General features: G+C 46.5%; 1 protein-coding gene across 7 annotated transcripts; it reads right to left on the reverse strand.

Annotated features, from left to right (window-relative positions):
- Positions 1–365: 365 nt before the first annotated feature.
- On the reverse strand, positions 366–23,692 carry nrf1 (nuclear respiratory factor 1). Of its 7 annotated transcripts, none has more exons than XM_066723551.1 (12): positions 23,594–23,692; positions 19,082–19,328; positions 18,404–18,518; positions 17,600–17,726; positions 17,349–17,489; positions 14,046–14,204; positions 13,603–13,809; positions 13,323–13,424; positions 12,654–12,811; positions 8,548–8,714; positions 7,825–7,863; positions 366–2,491 (listed from the first exon to the last, which is right to left on the reverse strand). In XM_066723551.1, exons 2-12 carry the CDS (start codon positions 19,302–19,304, stop codon positions 2,331–2,333), a joined length of 1,599 nt encoding a protein of 532 aa, XP_066579648.1. In that variant the 5' UTR covers positions 19,305–19,328; positions 23,594–23,692; the 3' UTR covers positions 366–2,330. The 7 variants fall into 7 exon arrangements, with proteins under 7 accessions (XP_066579648.1, XP_066579650.1, XP_066579646.1 ...); XM_066723553.1 differs by having other exon boundaries at positions 8,590–8,714; positions 13,603–13,848; XM_066723549.1 differs by having other exon boundaries at positions 13,603–13,848.
- Between the last annotated feature and the right edge of the window lie 167 nt (positions 23,693–23,859).

A 23,859-nucleotide genomic window follows, 5' to 3' on the forward strand; every position in this document is an offset into this window, starting at 1 on the left:
ACATACCTTGCCACCAGTGGGGAAAATGAATAAATAAAATTCTTATGACATGCATCTGTCTTGTGGTTTTGTACTTGAATAACTGCTGCCCTCTGCTTTCAAATGAGAAAAACAAGTGAAGTTTGAACAAATATACGTTTTCAAACGCTTATTCATGCGTCTCTGGGTTTGATGAAAATATACTACACAGCAAGAGCTGAACACTTTTTTTTTTTTTTTTTAATAGCACAGCTTATTTGGTGACGTCAATGATGTTACAACCAATTGTTGAAAGGGACAACCTAATTCAATGCAAAAGGGAAATCTGAATCCTGGGGGGAATTTAAATCGATGTAATTTGTATCAACTCTATAAATAAAAACATGTTTTCATTTTAAAGATGTCTTCTTTTATTTCAAACAAAATATAAATCACAACAAAAGTATACCTTAAAGTGGAGTACAAGACAACTTAATATCACGTATGAGCTCCGATATATTTGTAAAGAAAATAAAACATTTCCACGATGTCTTCATGTACAGCAGCCATTTACTGAAGCAGCCACTGCTGGCGTGTCACACGGTCTGCATGCTCTGTCTGTCTGTGACTCCAGTCACTGTGTTGAATTGGTTCCCAAAGTTACTGTCAATACAGGGACGTCCCGAACTGTGAAGTCAATCATACATTAACCACGAAAAAAAGATCCTACTGGCAAGACTTCTTATATATTGCAAATACATTTCACACAAACCTATAGAAATGTCTACAAAGAACATCATTTTTTAAAATATAAAACAGTAAATATGAGTGTCAACACCTGGCTAAGTGAGAAATAAAGGGAATTCCTTTGTCGTTGATCCAAACGAACAAGAACAAACGCCTGTCTGTGAGGAGCAGTAGATCCACAAGCACAGCACGACTCACAGGGGTGGTCCAGGGTGGTCCTCCGGGATCTCAGCACAAGAGTCTGTACTCACACATACACCACACTATAAATCGGATGCTCTGGCTGTCCTCTTCGCCTTTGCACCAGAAGTTTCGGATGACACTACTTACGCCCCTCCATCATGCCCAAAGTACACACGCTCCCGGGACAAGCTGGGCGATCAGCACTAAACGCTGAGAATGAAGCGGTCTGCAGACCACTTTCCTCGAAGAGAAAGCAAACCTCCAAGGAGATAAAACCGCACGAGAAGGGCCATGGCTGGGAAAAACAAGCGAGGAGCGAGTAAGCGGCCCAGCTGGCGTGAGTCGACGGCTAAGGCAATGCGATGCAGAAAGGTCAGTACAGGGTATAAAAAGAAAAGTATATAAATACTAAACAAAATATACAAAAGGAAAATGTGCAAATACCACTTCATGCTAGTGTACTACAGCCCTACAAAACAAATCATGGTGTTGGTCTCTCCTGTCCTGCGATTCATTTAAAAGACCATGACGATGACAGAAAATCAGGTCACTTCCACTCTGTTCACAATCCAGATTTGGCAGAGATCGTAACAGAATCCGATATCCTTCCTTTCTGCCACCCGAGTCACCAGATCCAAGTCATTTGCATTTCAAAAACAGGGAGATACATTTTTTTTGTCGAGACCATTTAATATTTTCTCCCTCCTGGCTTAAAACATGTATGATTTCCCAGATAAAAGCAGAAGCTAAACTTCAATTAACAGAATGGCAACAAAAAAAAATAGATTTCCTGAGCAAACAGAGGAACGGTGGCTGAAAGATTCCTGCAGAAAAGGCCAGTTCGAATGGGATCAGATTGACGCACTACCTCTATGCTTAGAACGCACTACAGATATACTCCTACTCAAGTATGTTACACGTATGATGTTCGAGTATTGTATTAGTAAAGGAAATCAGGTGGAATATCAGTACAATCCCCAGCGCTTCCTGTTCCCAGACAGAAATATAAAAACAGAAACGCCTCGTGCAGTAGCATTACCTCAACGGTTCACGGACATGGCTGTGATGACTAGGTTCATATCATCTGGGTGTACAGCTAACCTTTTTTGGTTCAGTTTTTAAAACGCATAAAAGATGTAAGCATAAAGAAATAAATATTTAATTACCCCCCGCCCCCCCACATCCCTCCCACAAACCCACATAGCCAAAATTGCCAAAAAATGCAACTAAAAAAACCCATCATCTTTACATAGTAAACAAAATGCAATGATATATATTTTGTACCCCTGGAAATGTTTTTTTGTCTTCTAATTACTTTATTATACAATACAAAATCCCGGCCCAGCCTTCCTCCGCAGAGCTGCCCTCGTCTTCGCCAGTCTCGACGCGCTGGGCGCCAGGAGGCTGCCAGGAGGCGCTGACGCCACGCTCCCAGGGAGAGGTCACTGTTCCAAGGTCACCACTTCCACTGCCTGTCCGTCCAGAGTGACGCTGTTGTCTATCCGGGTGGCGACGGGGGCCATGGCCACTTGCACCGGCCGGTTCCCCTGCGCCAGGCTGGTGACCACGGTCTGGTACATACTGACGGGGATCTGGACCAAGCCTGGGGTGCGAGAGACAAACAGGGTGCGTTACAAAGTGCCAGTGTACATGCACAGACAGTCAGCCACACACACACACACTCGCAAAGAGGGGACTCACTTCTGGAGGGGGAAGTTGTGTTAGTGCCATTTTATTTTTTCTGAATTATTTCTTTTAAATCTGTCTTTAAATATTATCATTTAGATCAAATCAGACAGAAACACAGCTGAGTATTCCTCAAAGGCTCCCATACAAACCAGTACAGAGCCAGAAATGAGTCAGAAAAATGTTGCTCTGCTTTGCCCTATTGACTTATACTAAAAAGACTCTCTCTTCTCTAAAGGGATATTTTCTTGATGGTCATTTTAAAAAGAAAAACTGCGCAACAAAAACCATTTGTTAATTAGATTCGATCTGAAAGGAAATACCCTTTGAGCTACCTCCATTTCCCAATTACTGCACCTCCCTGGTAAACTGCAATCTCCCGGTTACATCAACACCTCGGCCGCACAGATACTGCAGAGATACAGCAGACTCTTCCTGTACGGCATTGAAACTACAACGACTACAGATAAGTGCATTTACCGATTCAGACCCAGATAAAACAAAGCCAGTAAACGCTTCCACACTTGTGTAAAGCACTCCCGTGCCGTATGAGACCTGAAGGTGACGGCACACATTCCTGCCAAACATCGCGTTTCATACAACGGCTGGCGCGCTAGGGGGGCGGAGTGCATGGGGCAGCGTGGACAGAGCGAGGGAGCGAAGGAGGAAGAGAGAGATGGAGAGAGAGGGGGAGCGCAGGCCGGTCTGTGTCTGCGCTGCCGAACAAAGGGCCGATTGAGTCGGCGGCTCCAGCTGCTTTCCGCCTGCGGATTACTGCCGTCACATGAGCCTCTTTAGATCCACGCAAGCTGTCGCGGGCGAGGGGAAGGTCAGCGGACAATTTCAGCTCCAGACAGCCCCGCTGCCCTCTGGAGTGGATCAGGGCCAGAGGTTATCAGGGAGAGGAGCCGGGGCGCTAAAGCAGGGCCCACCTGGAGAACCTGCCAGGGGGAGTCACCTGACTGGCAGGCGGCCATTTGGCAGCGATCGCCTGCAGTCGGCGTGTTGCGTCAAGCCAGGGCCCCCTTTTGGTTACGCGAACAATATGATTTGCATTGGTTTATATTAAATGGCTTTGGTTTGCAAAATCATAAAGGCAACACCTGGCTTGAGTTAAAATCAGGTTCAAATACAACTGTCAAATTCAGATTTGCTCCCTGCTGCAGTCACTTTTCTCTTGCTCTTCTACAGTAAACACGTTTTTTGAAATGTCTGTTTTGCCTACTCAGCTGACTACATGGTTACTAAAACACTGATTTAAACTTAATTAAAAAAGGAATACATACATACTCCACTTACTTTACAGTAGTATGATGAAAGGGATTCCTTTTGGACTTTCAATGCTTTGGAGGTGTTTAAACATATATATTTTATAAGGACACATTCACAGTGGACACAGTGCACTCCTGAAGAGATTTCTAATATAAGTAATGGCCTTTCAGTGAGAAGCTGGTAATTTAGATAAATTCACGGTTTACTCCATTCTCAACTCAAATCCTCATTTGGAGAGCTGCCCCAGCTAATCACCAGGACACAGTAATCCCGGGTCCAACTGCAGGCACTGACTGTCTTTAGCACTGTTCACTATTCACAAACTGGCCACACCTCTCCTAGCCTGCAATAGAGGGAACAAAGACAATTCACACACGGAAAGACTATTTGGGGTGCGTTGCGGCCTAGACTACATGAACTCGGAACCAGAAACCCTGCACAAAAGTCCATCTGGACAATCTTACAGAAACAAGGACGGCAAGAATCTGCACTACTGATGTGGCTCACGGGCTCCGTGCGATTGGCCGAGGGGGCTGCCGCTGTGGGTGTGGCTGGGGCCGGAGTGTCCCTGGCTGTCGAGTGCGCTGTGCGGCAGCTGCCTGCTCTCCACAGTTCATTAACTTGACAGAGAGGGGCAGCTGATTGGAGTAGGAGTTAAATACAGGCGCTTCAATCAGCAAACTGCCACTCTTCCAGCGCTGCGCAGAACCCACGCCGGCTGCATTATGGGGATCGGATAAGGATGTTGCCAAATTTATGCCCGAAGCTTAAAAAACCCCTGTTCAAATCCCCTTCAGAGAGGTAAATAAACGTTCAGAGAGGTAAAAGTCCACTACAAAAATTTCAATTAATCATCAACACAGACTACAACTGGAACCTATAAGGGTCTCTCAGTGGGTCTCGGGGTTAAAATATATCTTTTAGTGCAAATAGTTTATAAGCATCTGGATGGGGAATATTTAAATCCTAATCTGCATGGGGCATACTGTGCTGTTCCACGCTTATATGGATGGATAGTGGCGATGGTGCTGTACAGCATTGGGGCCTTCAGCCTGCGAGAGCAACAAGAACCACAAAAACGTCACGGAAAAAGAATCCAGCTCGGGATGGATCGATACCAAACGCATTGCTGCAGCAAGGGCCAATCCTAATATCCACAAACTATCTGTATCAAGTACGAGGGTATGTCTTCTATGACATATTTTCCTCTCAGTACGTATGCATTGCATCCCACTTTATGACACCAATCCAGTGCAGTGTAAAAAAGTGGATATGCATATATGTTTAAAAGCACACAGACACAAAAACCTCTTTAGCAGTGTCTGCACATTATAAATCACCGCCTTCTTTCAATAATTTCTCCGGCCTAAGACTGCAGGGCTTCTCGATTAATCAGGACAACATCCAGGTGGTCTCTTGATGGGCTCCAGTACAACATCTCGCCCTGGACCCTGGGAATCAACAGACTGATCCCCGGGCTTCTGCACATGGAGATCAGATCAGGGCTCATCACACGCTAATGGACTTACACGCTGCTGGCACTGTCAACACAAATAAAGTCACCCCATTCAGGGAGGATGCAAAGACTGTTGACATCGTATGCAAGTGCTAAGCTGTCGTTCATCTTCTACTGACTCTCACATTTCATTCATAAAAAACAACCCCCCCCGCAAATTACAGAATACGGCACTGAAAACGAGACACAAGATGAGATGTAACGGGATTTAAAAATAAACAAACAAACCAAGTGACAAAATAGTGTCCTTCCTGATGGTTCACTGTGATAACCCGATACAGGGCCCGGTTCACAGACACATAGGGAATAGGCAGAAGAGACCCCACTATCTGCAAGAAGCCTGGATCTCAAGGGGGCCGGGAGGGGAAACTGTTGGACATGTTGTACTAATGGTCGAGGGGATCCCGCTGTCCACTTCTTTAAATGTAGTGTAAACGCCCAGTAATCAGCTTAAATTTCTAAATAGACCCTTCGCTCCTGTCCACTCTCCTAATTCAGCACACGTGGTCCGCAGACGGCCAATGATTAAACCAGTACAGTATCGGCAGGACAGCTGTCGGGGTGATTAGTCTATGGACTCCTAATGGAGTGGATCAAAGCTCTTTAGGAGGGCTCCCGAGGGACCACCATCCTCGCCGGGACAGGAGGGGCACTTCCGCACTGTGGGGTAGGAGGCAGGCAGGATGTGAGGGAGTACAGGGGCTCCCAGAGGCACCCAGATAAATGGATAGGATTGTAGGAGAATCGTTCGGCACGGATTCCACAGTGAAGGTCTATAACAGTGTGGCAGTTACCCCAGGGGTTACATCACACGTGTACCACACCTCTGGGGGCTCGGCCAGGATTTCAATGTGCTTTCCTACACTGCGGTCTCACCAGAATTTCACAATGTCACCGTTCCAAAGAGTTAAGGACTTGGAAACGGGGCACAGAGCTGGTCTGAGGTTTCAAAATCTCCACCAATTTGTTCCCCTGTTTACTGGCAATATTTCTTCTTCCAATGTGTAAAACAACCAAGCGATTGTTAAGCGACTGCGTGAAAAAATCTATTTTCCTCCAAAGCCTAGCACTTCATACTGAACTCCAGGGCACATTAAGGCTTCAGACTCCAGCACACACGATAAAATATTTAAAATCCCCTAAAAGCACACAATTAACAAACCAGAAAAGCATTCAAATCAATAGAGACTAGGCTATTGGTGAAAAATACCGATTCCGAATAAATATGAAATGGCCGTCCTACAGAGACCATCGAGGCATTAATGTTGACCTGAAGCGCATACATCTTAACAACTGACAAACCAATGCAAATGCTTTTGAAAAGGTAGCTGCTTGTCTCACCACTAAGAAAGATATAAATAATGGATGGACTTTTGGACGTTCTGGCGGTGGTATGAATCAGGAATTCAAGGACAGTGCTATTTGGATAGCTGGATAACAATCCTCATACCATTAGTGGAAATATATATAAATATACAACTTCCTGATTCCCCCCACAGCATTTTATTTACATCTGACTGTGCAGGACTGACATCTTTGTTATTGAACAGGACTCTGATGGGTGTTTTGCCCCATTGTTGGTACCGTGAACCCCAGACCAGGAGACTCCCTCTGATTAAGACTCATGGATGAGTGCTAACGTGGATGGGAGACTGTGCAGTTTATATTAGTGCCACAATCATTATTCCACAGAGCAGGGTATGAGTCCTGAGCCATGATTGGTCACAGTGAATTAAAACAACCCTTTGCATCCAATAGAATACAAGGATTCATTTCCCCATCTTCTATGAACTTCTATCACAAAACTTGTGATTTTTAATATATCTTTCCCCCAACCAAATCTGAAACCCAGAAGATCTACTAGTCACATTCAACCTTGTGTACAAAAAAACTAAACAAAGTGGTCCCATCAGCAGGACAGGCTGAGAGAGGCGATCATGCAGACACCAGTAGGTCAATTGCATGCTATAATTATTCAGATGTTTCCCCTTTCACCAAACTAAAGGTCAGTAGAAGGTGCTGGAAGAATGCACGGAAATCAGCAATAAAAACGCTGCCCACTCAAATACTACATTTAAAGCAAAAAACACCACAGTTGAAAGAGCTTCACACAAACAGGAACTATCAACCCTAGATTGTACAACTGAGGACACAGTGCTAAAGGACTTGTGCTCATCTGGAAAAAAATATATAGAACATGCCAATGCATTAACAGCTAGTTTAACCTTGTACCCACTGGTATTTCGCTATATTAAGCATTCTGAAGTCAGAGGTTTGTAAATATCCACATATTCCAGTCTCAAACTGCAAGCGCGCCCCTGAGCAGTGATATACTAAGATCAGTGGCGAAGAGTTATTATTTTGTTTCCAGATGCCCATAGGTCCTACAAGATAAGGTGTATTTATTGTAATTTTAAACCTTTTGCACAATATTGAGATTTAACTCCTATTTTGAAAATTACCCAGTAGTTTTGTATCCAGAGTATGTCCTGTATGTAAATCTGAAATGAAGAGAAAGAAATTAATGGTGAAAGAGAATTCGCATCCTTTATATCACATCCTGGGCAGGTGGGAGGAAGTTATTTAGGAGCAGGAGAACAGAGGCTACAAACTAGACTGAAATTCAAACCTTCCACCACAGAAACATATATCGCTAAGTGTAAAATACAGTGCTTTGGCAATCGGCATGTCAAATCCAATACATTGAGGGAAAACATTTACACTGTCTACATATATATATATATATATATATATATATATATATTTTACCACCATTTTCCTCTGGCTGAGCATGCTTTAGGTTCTAAAAACAACATTGCCTCACTGCGCCTGTGGAAGAGAAAAGTAGTATATCTGGTGGGTCTTGTAATAAGATCTCTCCTGAAGCCTCCCAGAAGGCACTGTGGATTCTGCAAACAAGCTCGTCTCTCACTGTGTCAGAGCGCACATTCACTGCCGCCGATACCTGGAGAGCAATTCCACGACATCTTGACCACAAATTCTACACATAGGCAAAAGCTCAAGGTGATGAGGTCTCAGGCGTATGTTAATATTTCAACTCAGGCAAGAAGTGAAGCATTAAAAGCCTCAGCCCACGACTGAAGTCGTTGACCGTCACGTCACCGTGGAGTCACCCCGGACCAGTACACCCACGCCAACCCCCCCCGGCCCCAGACCAATCTCACGGTAAGTGTGCGGGTGAGCAGGAGGTAGTGAGCGGTGAGTACCATTGGCGTCCTGGACCCCGGTGAGCGCTCCCACGGCGGCCGCGGTCTCCCCGGCCAGGACGATCTGCCCCCCGCCCTGCAGCGTCGCCTCCGCCAGCGTGGCCACCGCGTGGGCCGCCGCCTCGCTGCAACGAGGACACAGCGCTGGTCAGAGACGGCACAGGAGGACAGACACAGAGCAGGAGAACAGACACGGAGCAGGAGGATAGTCACGGAGAAGGAGGACAGACAAAGAGCAGGAGGACAGACATGGCACAAACCGTATTGACCTCTGACACACACACCTGCCTGTCACAAGACAACACGACACACCACAACTTAGACAAGCACAATGTGAAATGTGGAAAAAGTGAGTGATTATTATCGATCATCAAAGCAGCGAAGGGTGAATAAATCGTGCGTTTAAAATCCAATTTAATGCACACTGGCATATTTACAAACAAAATACCTCCTAGACACTTTCACGGCCAGAGGAGCAGCAGAATGTGGCACAATATATATAGAATAACAAACCTAACACAATTAACTCTATCATAGTGTCAGGATAGCAAAGCTCTTCATGGTAAGGCTCCAATTTAGACACTAAACAGAGCACTAAGGCTGGGTGGAACACGGCGGCCATTTTCGTACCCACGTACCCCATAGGGACAGCTTGGGAGGGGATAATTGGCATGGCAACAGTCAATTAACCCCAATTAAGCTAGGGGGGAACAGTACAGATTCCAGAACCTCAGAACCTGTTTTTGGACTTGGCTCTGGTCCCAGGGTTCACATCCTTGCTCGTATGCAGTGCCACAGGATCTATAACGTCCACTTAGAAAGCAGCAGGACGTGAGCACAGTGAAACCAAATACCGCAGCACTTAGCTCCCGCACGACTAACCAGCACGATGGGATTTTATACCAGAGAGCGACAGCGGCCGGGCTCGCGGCGGAGAATCTCTCGGCCGGTTCCCCGGCCCCCCACTGCCAGGATTATGAATAATCCAGAGATGCAATTTATTTTTAGGCCTCCGTCGTTAGCGCAGATGTATTTTTATCCGGGGGGGGGAGTTATTACGAGAGCAGGCTCTTGCAGCTGCTGTTGAGAAAGCAGGCCGCTCAGAAGACAGTGGGCCTGGGAACAGAACCTTTTGCCGGGGAGAAGAATTGCTTTTATAATCAAAGGGGGCGATCAGAGCGCAGCACAAACCGCAGACGCACACCGGCATAGTGTTACCGCCGGCAATGCAGGCCTATGTCACAGAAGCCTCTCTCTGCGGTGAACAGCAACATTACTGACCCTGCTGTGTAACCCATACTGCACTGCCCACTGTGGGCCCCATGTCACATGACCTCCGTATTGATTTCTCACTGGGATGTGATGCACACAGCAGTTTACCCTACAGAATTGGATTACAATTCTCAAGATTTATCCACATAACGCACCCGGCCTAGAAGATGAACAGCCCAGTGGTTGAAAATGTTTCATCAGCATGTTCACACTGAACGAGGTGACACGCGCCTTATATTTGACCTGCAACTCCCATTTTATTGTCAAACTGATGACTGGATACTGACACCTAGTGGAAAAGAATATCCCCCCAAATCACAATCATTATCAAACAAACCAATTGAATCTTCTGAAAACTTTGCTCTCAGAATACTTCAATGAGCATTTCCTATAATTCACTGTCTCCCAATTTTGTATCTCCTCTCTTTGGCTTTAATATTCTGCGCTACTCTTTCAGGCCACGGATCCTTTTACAAATAATGCTACAATCCTTTGATACGGAGTTAAATATTTATGAAGACTAAGTAACCGTGCGAGTCTGCAAAATAGACGCTGTCTTGTAAGCAGAAATAAATGACTGATATTTCCAGAAGAGCAAACACTTTAAATAGCACATTAGTTCCACAGTCTTCAGTTGGAAATCTCTGGATACCTATTAAGAAAACAGATTTCCGAGAGAAAGGACAGAGTGAGGGTCGACGGTTCTTTGAGCTTCAAGGTGCTTCTGCTGGGAGATTCTACTTCATTCACAGGGCAGAGCATTCACAAAACACCTGAATATTTCTGCCTCATGGTCTTTGGATCCACTAACTTAACCTGCACTCATCTCAGTGTGTGTGTGTGTGTGTGTGTGTGTGTGTTAGGTTGGGGGGGATTATAAGCTGTATTAGTGAAAGAATGTATGATACTTTGATGTGTTTTTGAATTGTGTTTCTTTCTTTCTGCGTTTCCCATAGAAGTCTATTTGTTATTCAAAATGGTATTGAACTGTGACGCATCGTTACTTAGGGGGCAGATCAAAGGTGCAGGGCTTTGCTTTTATAACTCAGTTGTGTGTAACACTCAAGAGAAGGCAGAATTTATGGGCTGATCGTAGGAGAGAAATAAATCACCTGGGATATTCTGCCAAGCAGGGAATATGCTATATGCCGATCATCTTATTTTCCACACAGCCAGGAATAAAAACATCCTTCACTGCCAATACTGGAAGCATATTGCGAGAAAACAATATTGATGCTGGCTGCTTTGGCACACCTTTATATGCAGGATAGTACACTTATGGTGTGCACAGTTACACAAGCTGAGGACTGGCCAGACACTGGAAACACACACACATTTCACTGACACATGTAAATGTGCCACATCCAGACCCACACACACAAACACACAATGTGATGATGAAACACCTGAAAAACAACATCTCTGGCCTCCCCCAGCAGAGGAATCATTCTGGATTGCGGATTTCTGGAATAGGAAGTGATACAAATAAATATCACAGATTTAGGAACGTTAAATCAAATTTCCTTGCGTTCTTTACTCGTGTAGATAGATAATCATATGTATTTGAATTGCTAAAACAATTCTAGATTGCTGCTAGATATAGATCAACATTGTTGTAGCTTGTAGTGCATTTTCAATTTGTTATCTTGTATTTTCTGAATCTGCCACTTCACAATACACAACCTCAGCACTATGCAACTTTTTTTTTATAACTGCCTGCTGAATGTGCAAATAACTCTGCAAAATGTTTTATAAAGGCCGGCTTCATTTACAATCAATCAATGCATTTTAGATAAACGAACGCGCAAACAAGCGTCAATGGCCGGCGCACCGATGTGGCTGCCGCTGACCTTAACTTCTGCTCCGGAGCGCGTCAGTGACACAGGATGTGGAGCTCAGCTGCGCACAGTGCTGGTAACAAGCCTTCGGGGATGGCGGTGGGGGGGGGATGCTCGGGGAGTCACGGCATGCTGTTGTGGAAACTGCAGCCCGGCACCTTTGTACCAAGGCAGGCTCCGCACAAGCGCCACAGGCCAAGGCGCCCATTCACTGCCGTAGCATTCATCCTCGGCACTACCCAGGAATCACTGCAGCCTGGCCTGCCCTTCCCACGCTGCCCATTTCCAGGGACGTGGTTGCCCGAGGCACAGGGGGTACCACTCTGTCTGATTTAATAACAGTCCCTCGAGAATCCACAGTAACGATCCCACTGTATTCCATCCCACAGTTAAGGGCCACAGCTTTTGCTGAGCAACAACCGATCAAATCTGAAGACCGGTTTGTAGTGTCCTGTTTCAATCCGGCCTTAGAACTTTACTGTTCAGTCACAGCCCTCCTCCAAGAAAGAAAGATGCAAGACCACTGTACATGAGTGATTATTAAGTATATGATCTCAAATCCAGATTGCGAGATTTACTAAAACCCAGAAACCCAGCAATTAGAAAAGAATAGAAAAAGCAACAGTGCCTCCTACTCGAAGGGTTAAGCCTCTCCCACCACAATACGGCGGTAATGGCAGCTAATTTGAAGAGACTAAATCACTCTCTTAATCACACAGCCACAGCGGGGTCTGAGGGCTGGCTGATTAACACAACCGTTCGCATGTCAGGAATAATAAGCAGGTACTTGCAGAACTGGATTTAATTCACCGAGCACGCAAACAAGCAGGCAAGTCGGACAGGTAATTTGTTTTTCCTCCACAGTGCTGACTTTGTTGCCCAAACTAATTTCCAGGCCCGGCCCTCTCCCCCGAGTGGGCCCCCCCGCCCCCACCCCCTCGGCTTTCTGCGTACCTGTTGAGTGCCATGGTAACCGTCGCTCCCTGCTGCATCTCCTGGGACGCTGCCACCGCGGCCTCCGCCAGCGACGCCACCGCCTGCGTGGCCTCCGAGGCCTGGGTCGTCTGAATCGTCATCTCCCCTCCTTGGAGCGTCGCCCAGTTCTGCTCGACCTGCGGAGGGCGAGGGATGGATGGAGGCATGAATGGGTGAATGAATATGATCGATTGAGCCTCAAAGCTTATTCTTATCTGCTTAGGATTTGAAATCTTCAATTTACTGAAAAACTTTTATTGTTTTATGATTTTGCAATTTAATACCCTTCTGTTTTTTTTTTTTAGTAAACAAAATATACAATACTGAATATTGGTTAACCCATCTAAGAGATAGCTGTTGTGTTTGTAATAAAATATGAGTAACCGTCCTTTATCTCCCCAAACCTTCTGTAAACTACACTGTAGAGCAAATATCCCAACAATTATGAACTTGAAACACATTTGCACAGTCATGCAGTGCCATATTTCTATGAATACAGCACGGTTTGTTCTCTAGCACTGGTGTTTTTGTGCAAATTGAAACGTGTTTCCCGAGAGACCAAAGATAGGGCAGGTCTTCTGTGCGCACCGATTCGAGTCTCGATGGGGGTTTCAGCCAGCCATTTCTACTCTACCCGTGGTCTCTTACCTCCCCGTCTGTCACTGTGGAGTAGTTGACCTGGGCCACGGTGACGGTCGTGGGCAGCTCCGAGGCGTCCGCAAGCGTAGCTACTGTAGCGCCTGTGCCCACCTGCGAGTACAGTAAAGGTAACAGACAGATTTACATATACCTTCTCCACTGGGAAGGGGGTGTAAACCCTGCCTGGGGCAACCTTCTCCGTTAACATTGTTTGTTGAATTAACCGGGATTCGGGTTCACTTCACATTTGGTTTTAATAACACAAGAACTGTCTGGAGCAGAGACTCACTTGTATGAGGGAGACGGTGCCGTCGGGGTTGCTGATGGTCTGCACCACGGTCTGCGAGGGGACGAGGTGGGCGATGCTGTGCGTGGTGGCTGCGGTCACGTGCGACGGGGGCGCCTGCTGGTCCTCGAAGGCGTAGAGGAGGTCCTCCCGGCCGTGCTGCTTGTAGCAGTTCTTCACGATCGTGCGCAAGGCCTGCGTCCACGACACCTGCACAACGACGTAAGACACAGCGTCATGCCACAGGACCTTTGGCACCAACCAGTAAAAAAAAAACAGAACAGAAAGCGTCTGCAAAAGGGAGCGTGGTGGGACAGACAACCGTGGGTGGGGGGGGATTCAGACAGGCAAGAGTGTAATGCTATATTTTGATTGGGTAAGCTAAGGTGTACTCAAAGGTCAAGTTAAGCGCTTCTATACAGGTATACAGACACAGGCCGCCTCACCCTCTGTTTCTGCTCCTCGCTGCGGACGTCGCTGCGCACGTTCGCCCAAGGGATGTCGTCCGGCCACCAGATGGGCTTGCAGCTCTCCTTGCCCCAGCCCGGTTTGCCTCTGCCCGTGGAATACTTCAGCATCTCGGGGATGAATGCTCGGAGCTGGGCCTGGGGGAGCGAGAGAGCGGGGCACAGTGAGTCACGCGAGAGGGAGGTCGTTAGGCCGCTGTTTAATGTTAAAGGCTTCCGCACACTTTTAAAAACGTTTTCTGAAGAACACCACGACACCCGAGTCAGTGTGTGTTCATTAAATACACACACACGTCCATCCATTCTAACGTTCATATCCCACATGTCCACAATATGGACAAACGAGAGGCCCGGCCATTCCCAGAGCCCCCTGCCACCCCTGTCCCAGGACATTCAGAGGGTAATTAAGTAATGACAATAGATTAGCAAATCTCTTAATCGCAACAGATTAGCCATCAGATCCTTTTTTCTTCTCAGGTTCTAATATCTTGAAAGAACCTGCGAGGGTCCATCTGCCCCACTCTGATCATCTAATACACATCAGCACTTTTTAAACCCCTCTGCATCTGATCTGGACCTTTAAACTTCTTAATTCAAAATCGGCCCGAGTATGGGAGAAAATCCCCAGCAATCCCCCCGGCAGCTCGGAGCGATCGCCTCCTCCTGCATGTCCATCGGTCCTGTCCAGTGGTCATCTCTTTGCCCACACAGAGCATTTCAGATGGGCCTTTAATGATCTGTGAAGGTTCAGTGAGTACTTGCTAGTGGAAAAACAAATCTGGCTGCAATTCTAAATCACCTACTACTTTACCCTACAATTAGAGACATTTTGAGAGCTTCCTCCAAGTTGAACACAGGGAGGATAATGCGACAGTAAAAACTTCAGAATGACAGTGGGGCAGTGATGTTTAATGAACAAAGATAGGGCCTCTCTCTTAACTGATCCTAGCTGAAGACACAATGGCCTGCAATGGTACTCTATAGCGCCCTGCAGTCTGGAATAAGATATCTCCAACAAGCCCAAGGTTACAACGATACAACAGAAACCAACTGCTACATCCTTGGGTGTTACATAAGATGTTTGCAGTATAAAGGGGGTTGAGGGGGGAGGGAGTTTAAAGCCAAGTCGCTTTAACCAGTTCGTCCCTGCTCAATCAAGCCCAGGCCCTCTTCACAGAGCTGCTATTATTACCATCAGAGGCATTGGGGTTAAGCTGGGTGTCCTTAGCGTCTCCGATAATTCGCCGGCCTGAGCAGGATTATATTGCACACTGGAGCACCGCAGCGTCTGCCGCCTGACATCACCGGCTAAATTTGGCTCCAGAGAAACAAATCGCCTGCCATTAGCCCCAGTGTTCAGACACAAACCCCCAATGCCACGGAGCTCAACTCATCTGCCTCTGCAGGTACAGGGCAAAGTCACGGGTGTGTAGGTTGGATATCGTTTTTGCTGGTTTGTTTTTCCGAATAGGGAGAATTATTCTCAAGAATGTGAGATTCCTGTTGGGGTTCGAAGCCTAAAACCTTCTTTTCCATATTATTATTATGACTATTGAATACTAGGCTACGGTATTGAACACTTTTCGTGACAAGAGCGAGTCGTATCTGGAGGAGAGACGCAGAAATACCGTACAGACGAGATGACACAAACAAAGTCTGATTCATAGTAATTTGCAAGCTGGTCTTCAGACACTGCTGGAACACTAAGTTCAGACTGAGGGTCCACGAGAGAAGTGCAATAGTGTGCGGCACACCTAAATGAAGATAATTTAATTTGGTAATTTAAAGTGGTTCAACAGCCCCCATAAAAATCATAAGCATTACCAAACACTTCTCTTAAATGAATCCATCTGCGGAATGCAAACTGTGTAAATCGCAAAATATGGGTAGAAATAAACAACAAAAACTGTTTCCTTAATGAGAAACTTAAAATGTAACCTTGGGAAGAATATTTAACAAAAAATTTACCCCAGTAAATTCTGATAACTTATACCAGCCAGATACTACTGAGATACAAAATACCAATTTATTTATTTATTTGTTTATGCATAACTTTAGCACATAAGCAAAACAACAAACTACTCTTTAGTGACTTTGTGTTGACAGGTCTGCATTCTTTTGCCTCCCTTGTATTAATTCCCCGGGCAGTGGGGGCTTAATTATCAGGTCTTTACTGTGCAACAGCAGCCAAAGGAGCAAATTAAGTGCTGAATCTTTATTTTTATATTTTTTTCCAGGCCCCACAATCCTGCTGCCCATCTCAATCTGTGTCTTGCGTTGGGCAGATGGCTTAATTATAGGAGTTACAGAGTTTAAGAGCAGCAGTTCTGCTGGAGGCACTTGTTAAGAGCCCGTCCCCTCTCCCTCTAATCCACCAGGGAGCCAATCAGCAGCGACAGTGCCAGTGGGTAATGAGCTGAGGGGCCTCACTAATTACTGACACAGGCCAGCCTGAGCTTCACCTGCCCCTCAGCAGATGAACCAACACTCTCACACACTCACACAACTACACCTTCACCTCCACTGGAGAAGGTACGTGAGGTAATGGGCCTCACGGGGGCCTTGGACAATTAAAGAGGGGAGGGAGAGAGAGAGAGAGGTATTTATCCTTTCATTGATTGAGAGAAAAATAACAAGCATCTCCGAAAACTTCTCCCACACCTGGCCGAGTACAAACGCTCATTGGCTGGCCATTTCAAAACCCTGCCTGCCCCCCCCCCCACCCCACCCCACCCCAGCCCAACTTCACTCCCAGGAGAGGAGAGGAGAGCTGCCGCCCTATTTGGTTTCCAACGGTGAGCATTCCACTGCGTCAGCACCGCCAAGTTGCGTAAACAAGCCTGCCTTGAGGGGAAACCGAATGCCGAACTAAGTGACCGAAGATACGACCACGGCAAGCAGCGACATCTTGCCACCAACTTTACCGCACAATAATGGGCGTTAACCCCGACACATATAGACTTTTGGCACGGCCTCAAAAACAGAATCCATTAGCAAACACAATGATGCAATTGTTGCTCCTGCTGCATTTTTTTTCTCAACAGCACAAGGGACTGTTATTCTAGAGAAACTGCAGGCTTTATACCACTGAAATACCCCACAGGCCTGAAGGGGCTCTCAGTACATTCCTACCTGTAGGAATCCAGCCCTACACGCTAATACTGCACCACAGATAAGAGATGGTTGACAGACAGGGGCCGGCACTGACACTCCAGTCTCTTTTGAAGGAGGTAGATGTGTTACATTTACAGTCAGACACTACTCAAAGCACGGCTGTGTTACCTGTGTCATCTTGTCCACAGACACGGGGATGCCATCGATGGTGAGGGGCGGCAGCTCGGAGCTCATCTCGGGCGGGGGAGGGGCATGCTCTGCCAGCGCGGTCTCCAGGTCCTCCAGGATCATGCTCTTGTACTTCCTGACCTGAGAGGCCGCAGAGAGACAGAGGGGTTCATGGGGTGCAGGGGTCTCGGGGAGGCTTGATAAAGGCTGAGGCCGGGACCCACAGATCATTTTGTCGCTGCCGCACTCACCACATTCTCCAGGGGGGCGGCCCCGAACACTTTGAACACAGCATTGGGCTTGGACGGGGAGATGCACAGCACGATGGCCTGCTGGCCCACTCTAGTGGTATATTCATCTAAGGTGGCCCTCAATTTCCTGCAGCAAACGCACGCAAGAAACGAGAGTTATTCCCTGGCAGGCGTGTTGTTTGTAAACACGTCTGCGGTTATCTGTCCGTTCCGCATCGGCAGCCTGTCCTGCACACACAGATTCCTCAGCGATTGGCTCCACCTTCTGGAATACGACGGTATTAAATAACTATTACAGACGTCCTTTGGCTGACTTTACTGGGCTGCCTCAGTTTATACAAACAAACTAAGAAGTGCCTTTTCAGTTCACCGCAATTGACAGTACAAGAAAAGCAATTATTTAAAAACAAATACATTCTTAAAAATGGCCGTGTCAGCTGATGCAATATCTCTATTGAAACTGATGATAATAGGGTTTTCTGGTGTGTATATTTTGTGACATTTCATCAGCTCAGTTTCCTGCAAGATGCACAACGATCACAAGGAAGTAGTTGAGAGAATGAGGCGCTGCGGGCCCAGAACATAAGGCCCAGGAAACAGGGAGCTTTGACAGGCAGACCTGTGTGCCATAAAAGAACAGGAAAATAGGTTAACTTTAGAAACAAAAACAAAAAAGTAGAAGTAATGAGTTCAAGGGTTTCATTCCCTCGTCACTTAAGTGAGAAAAACAGTGTGTGGGGGGAAGAATTGCGTCAGATTGCCAATTATCCGCTGCGGAGGGTCCCGGGGGGCTGCAGGGCTCACCTCAGCAGGCGTGTCTGCTGCCTCTTGCGGATCGAGGGGTTGGACTCGAAGATGTGCGGCCGTTTCCGCTTCTTCCCCGTCGCCACAGCAGCGGCGGCCGCCATCCCCACTGGGCCTGGGAGGAGAGCCCAGAGAGTCAGAGTGTAACTGGATCCCCCTCACACTCTCACACACACACACAGTATCAGGGAAACACGACAACACAGAGAAGAAAACAGCCCACCCTGTTCTACAGCACCCCCCGCCCTTTCCAACGCTTCCCCCATTAGCAGGCAGGAAGTCGGGCGCCCTGGTAGTATTGGAGTTGTAATTAGCTGATGAGAAATCTCAGACAAAATAAGTATTGGTCTGGAAATGCAACTGAAGCGAGGGATTTGACCTGGGGGTTCTTATCTGATTAAAAAAGCAAAACAAAAGGTGCAATTTGACTGTCATTAAATTAATAACTGGATATGATTGAAATTACAATTAAATGGAGAGGATAATGATATAATGTATGATTATTTGCTATTAAAAGGTCATTACACATTTAGACCTGTCAGTGAAGGGAGGTCTGCCGATTGTAGCATCAACTATGATACTACATCGACCTCTAGTGGAGACATCTATAACTGCACTGCAGCTGCTACCAGGTCACTAACTATACCCCTATACTAACGACATCGCGCGCCTCCTCACCAGCGGCCGCCAGGTGTGCCGTGACCTCGTCGGCGCCGGTGGAGGTGAGGATGTCCGAGTCGTCGTAGGAGGTGTCCTCGGGGGAGGAGGGCGAGTCCTCGTCGGCACTCAGCATGCTGTGCTCGGTGTAGGTGGCCACGTGCACCTGCTGCACCTGCTGCGCCACCGCGTGGGCCTCAATGGTGGTCATGTGCTCCGCCTGGTTCACGCCGTGGTCCTCCATCGCCGGACGCTGGTCTGGAAGAGGCTGCAACCGAAACACACACAGCACAAGGCCCTTAGAGACCCCAATGTGTACGGCGCGGCCTTCCCGTGCCAAGACTTTTTTCGTTTTTGAAGCAACGCGTTCTTTATGGGACTTACATGAGATTCAAGAAGGGCATGATGGTTTAGACGGTGTAGAAAAACAGGAAGTGGCGGTACAGGTATTAGAAACAAGTTGTATTTGTTTGTGAGTCACCTTTGATAAAGCCATCCTATGAAATACATAACAGACTACACTGCTGAAAGGGGGCGATGTGGACCGGTCTGCATTGGTATTCATTTAGAGTGGTCTACATCTGCTTGATTTCAGTCAAGAGACTCTCCACGACTTCTCACTCTGATGTGCGCATCTCCCAACTGCTACACTCTGTGGTTACAGCTTAATGTTTTCAAATGTTCATATTGCCCTTGCTTCAATAACAGGGTCACAGTCTTCAATAAGCTGGATAAGCTTTACTTTTTTACTTGCGCGTGTGCTTTTCACTAGTGAGAGAATTAACCACTCATGCCTCCAGAGAAACAGAGGGACACAGGCTAGGAGAGTAACATGCAGAAAGCTTGACCGCCCCAAGTGCTTCGTTTTTCAAAGCGGCTCACATCACAAGATCTGAAGGAGCATACGGTCCACTGAGTCTATGGAAGACGGGGGGAGGTATCGGCCAAGCAGACGTTTGCAAACTAAGGTTGACGTTCTGAACTCGGACCTAGTACAGCGACAGACATAACTACAGGGCTCATGTGATCTAGTGGCAGTGGGAGAGCAGGTGCAGTAAATCTGCAGCTGCTTGCACTCACACCCCGTGGAAGTCCTGCACACAGAGGGGTTAGAGTAATCGATTATTGGAGGCACCACAGAACGGAGACCGGTCTGGGTTTTCAGAACGACCCCGAACGGACTGAGCCGGGGGGGCCACACCGTACGGTAGAGGGCTCAAGCTCGGCGAGTCTTCAGGCTCTACAAGCCACCATTCCCATTCAGGCACAGGCAGAACGGGAAACGCTGCATATTTCAGCCCTGCACAATACACCACGTTAGCAGCTTGCGCTCCCCTGACATCTCGGCTGGCTATGGACGCCTGCACTCCATCTCCCACTTCCAAGGTTGCCATGACTACCCCGGCGAATCGGTGAAGCAGAGCCGTCAGGATACGGCAGCTCGGCCCGCTTACACCAGTGGAGTTAAAGGCTCCGCCACGATCAGGCTGGGTGGGATAGGGAATCACTATACTACCCATTACAGCTCAAACTGTGCCAAAGCCAATCGGTGTGGCTGACACCTGACAACGGACTAGGCTGAGTAAATGAAATAAAAAGGCTTTTGTTTTTAATTTCTTTTCCCATCTCCTCTCAGTCTTCCATTCATAGCCATAGTATAAGGTGGCACTAGAGGTTTTAATAACTTAAAGCTTGCCTGAAGATGCATTTAAAACACCAGCGGGTTAATTGAGTGGATTTCCTCATAATAAACACTAGAGGGCAGCTCCACCGTCAGACATTGGAGAGTTCCTACAGTAAAAACAGCTGAGGTCCTTACTGTATTAATATTCTGGGAAGGAACGCAGTCACGAATGGAATCAATTAGAAACTGCTTCAAGTTAGATTGTAGAGTTTTAAATTGTTATTTACTCAGATCATATTGGATTCATACTAATTAATTCAAGGATTAATGCTCAACAGATTTAACCTGCCAGACGTATGTTGTTGAACATATAAAAAGAAAAAAGGCAGAGAAATAAAGAAATGGACCCATTGATATAATATATAACAAGGCAATTCAAAAGCCAATAAAAATGTGTACACCATTAATTGTTCAATTTCTGTTGCTTTTGGACATCACCAACACTTAGATTCTGCTTCTGTTTGTAGTATGTAAAGGGGGTGAGTGCCTGCAAGTGTGCGGATTGATTTATGGAGATGGAAGTATGTCTGCGCTTTCTCTCACAGGGAAACTGGGTTGAAATTGATTAATTGCAATTCCGCTTGAGATGCGTGATTATAAAATAAAATAAAGATTTCTATTAGGGAGTTTAGAGTAAGGCAGCTTTTACCTGCTTTTCCTGATAATTTAATTGATTCACTTTTCTTCTGACTTATATTGGTACTCTAAGCATCTATCCCAGCAATAATGGTTTTTGATTAAAGTGATGGGGCGAATGTGAAGAGAAAGGGTGGGGTGGGATGACTGATGCAGAGGTTTCATACCAAAGTGACTCTACAATGAGATTCAGAGCCCTGCGCAAGACCTTGCATCTTCTTGATACCACCTCAAAACTAGGTTTAGGAAGATTTTGTGGGACTTTTTTGCTTAAAAGGTTTGCACTGTGAAAATAATAAATACACCACCCATGGGCACATCCCAAAATGATCTAATGACCTAATGGTTGCACCAGCCCTGACTCGAAGAATAATGCTGCTAGTGTATATGGTAAGTGAGACTGGAAATAATACACTGATGATGTAAGAGCAGTAGTTTCACTTTCCTAAACATTCCTCAAACTTAGGTAACTTAAAATGAAATGCTATGAAGCTTGGCCATTGTCCGTTTAATTCAAGAGCAGGTCTTTCGTGCTCAGGAAGAAAAGCTCACGTTATCAAACACTGTGTGAAAAGCATGATTACTCATACTGCTGTGGGCTGTCACTGGAAAAGATCGGTCACCATCTTGCAACACACGATTATAGAAGACAACAGACGTGCATCCAGTGTGACTGTTGTGTGAATTTGCATTTCACGTGTTTATCTGTAATATGGGGGACAAGGTGATGGCTGCCCATCCCGAACAAACACCATTTCAGTCTTTATCAATCACTGGGTCGTGGCACTGGGATGTCAGACCATTTTTCAAAATAAACCAAGCATCAGCATTAGCTGGGAGAAGTCTATGGAAACCTGCAATAAGTGCCTTAATAGTATCATTATTAGAAAGTCTGTATAATTTCACTCATTGGCCCAATCGAAAACTACAAAAAAACACATCCTTTATCACGTCAACAGGATAGTGTACAAGCATTTAGATCACTTTTAAGATATATACTGAGATCACAATGCATGCTTTCTCTCAACTACCATAGTGGAAAGAAAGGAAAATATCACATCAACGCTGAAGTTACATTTGATTATACTTGACTAAAACAAAAACTCAAACATAACGGAGAATGTTATAACCATTACAAGTATTGAATGCATGCAAATCCAAAAAGAGGACTGTAGGGAGACCATAAGATAAATGTATTGCACAGCTATGAAGCAAGGAAGACAAAAGTGAAAGCAAGTCAGCCTCCCCGCCAGATCTGTGTCAGGAAACCTTGTGACAGCACTGAACAAGACCTATTGCACCGACTGCCCCATTTACATTAAAAAGCCAGGTGCACTTTAATGCCACTTTAAACACCAGAGACATTTTTTGTGGCTTCCAACTTTCAACCTCCCCCATCAAACCATGTCAATACCATCAGCATCACCAGATACAGGTCTGCACTGTAAACACACACAAACTACACAAAAACAGCAACCGCCACCAGCATGGGCACAATCAGCGCCAGGAGCTCTCCACTGGGGTTTCAATCATGTATTTATTTCATTTTGTGCATGATGGCATTTCATTTCAAACACAATGGTGATTCAGCCGGCTGTTACATATTGTCCCATCTGACACCAAGGAGGTGCACGACTTTCACTCACAACTCATCAAAATAGGGCTTTATTACATTGAATTCATATTGCATGCGCTGTGAGTGCTGTGCCTGCAAATCCGCTGCACAGCCAGCTCGTCCTCACAAAACATAATGCATAGGTTTACTGTAGAATGCATGTATATCATTACACTTACACGCCAAATATCTATATATATTTATATATTCATATGTGTATTAAAGGTCTTGGTGAGCGGTGATACATGGTCTACTGCACGGCGAGAGCATGAATCGTCTTGGCCGGAGGATGTTTCCGAAGAGACCCCGGCTCGATCCGGACCCCCAAATTACCCGCCTCCCAGGACTCTCACACCCGCAAACTCGGGCCTAGTGCGGCCTGCTGCAGCACCAGGGCTCAATTTGTGGCTTCATCCAGGCTAATCGATGATTTAACCCCAACGTAATGTCGAAAGGAAGGAGCATATTTGGGTAAAAGCCCGCTCTCATTCCGCTTCGTGCATTTTTCCTGTCCCCCTATCGCCCCGCCGCTGCCGGGTGTGTTGGTGCGGCTGCGCCGGGGCTGAAATAGCTGGAGATTGCGCGGTAGGGCACTAACCTCAGAGCGGCTGCGCTACAGCGGGCCTGCGCCGTACAGAGTGGAACCGGGAATCCGAGCTCTAATGGAGGACAAAGAGCAGCCAGCCCGACACACAGCCGCGTACGTAGCGCGTACACCGCAACACACTTACGTCATGGCGTACAGCGTCGCCGGGACGGGCGCCATATTGGGAAGGGAAGACTCGTTCAGCAGCGAAACGCCAGCCTGAGAGTTTGCATGAGCATAACTGCCATCTGCTTCAGAATTAAACCGATGAGATGCTG

This window comes from Amia ocellicauda, chromosome 15 (assembly GCF_036373705.1).
Source record: "Amia ocellicauda isolate fAmiCal2 chromosome 15, fAmiCal2.hap1, whole genome shotgun sequence".
NCBI classification, from domain to species: Eukaryota; Metazoa; Chordata; class Actinopteri; order Amiiformes; family Amiidae; genus Amia; species Amia ocellicauda.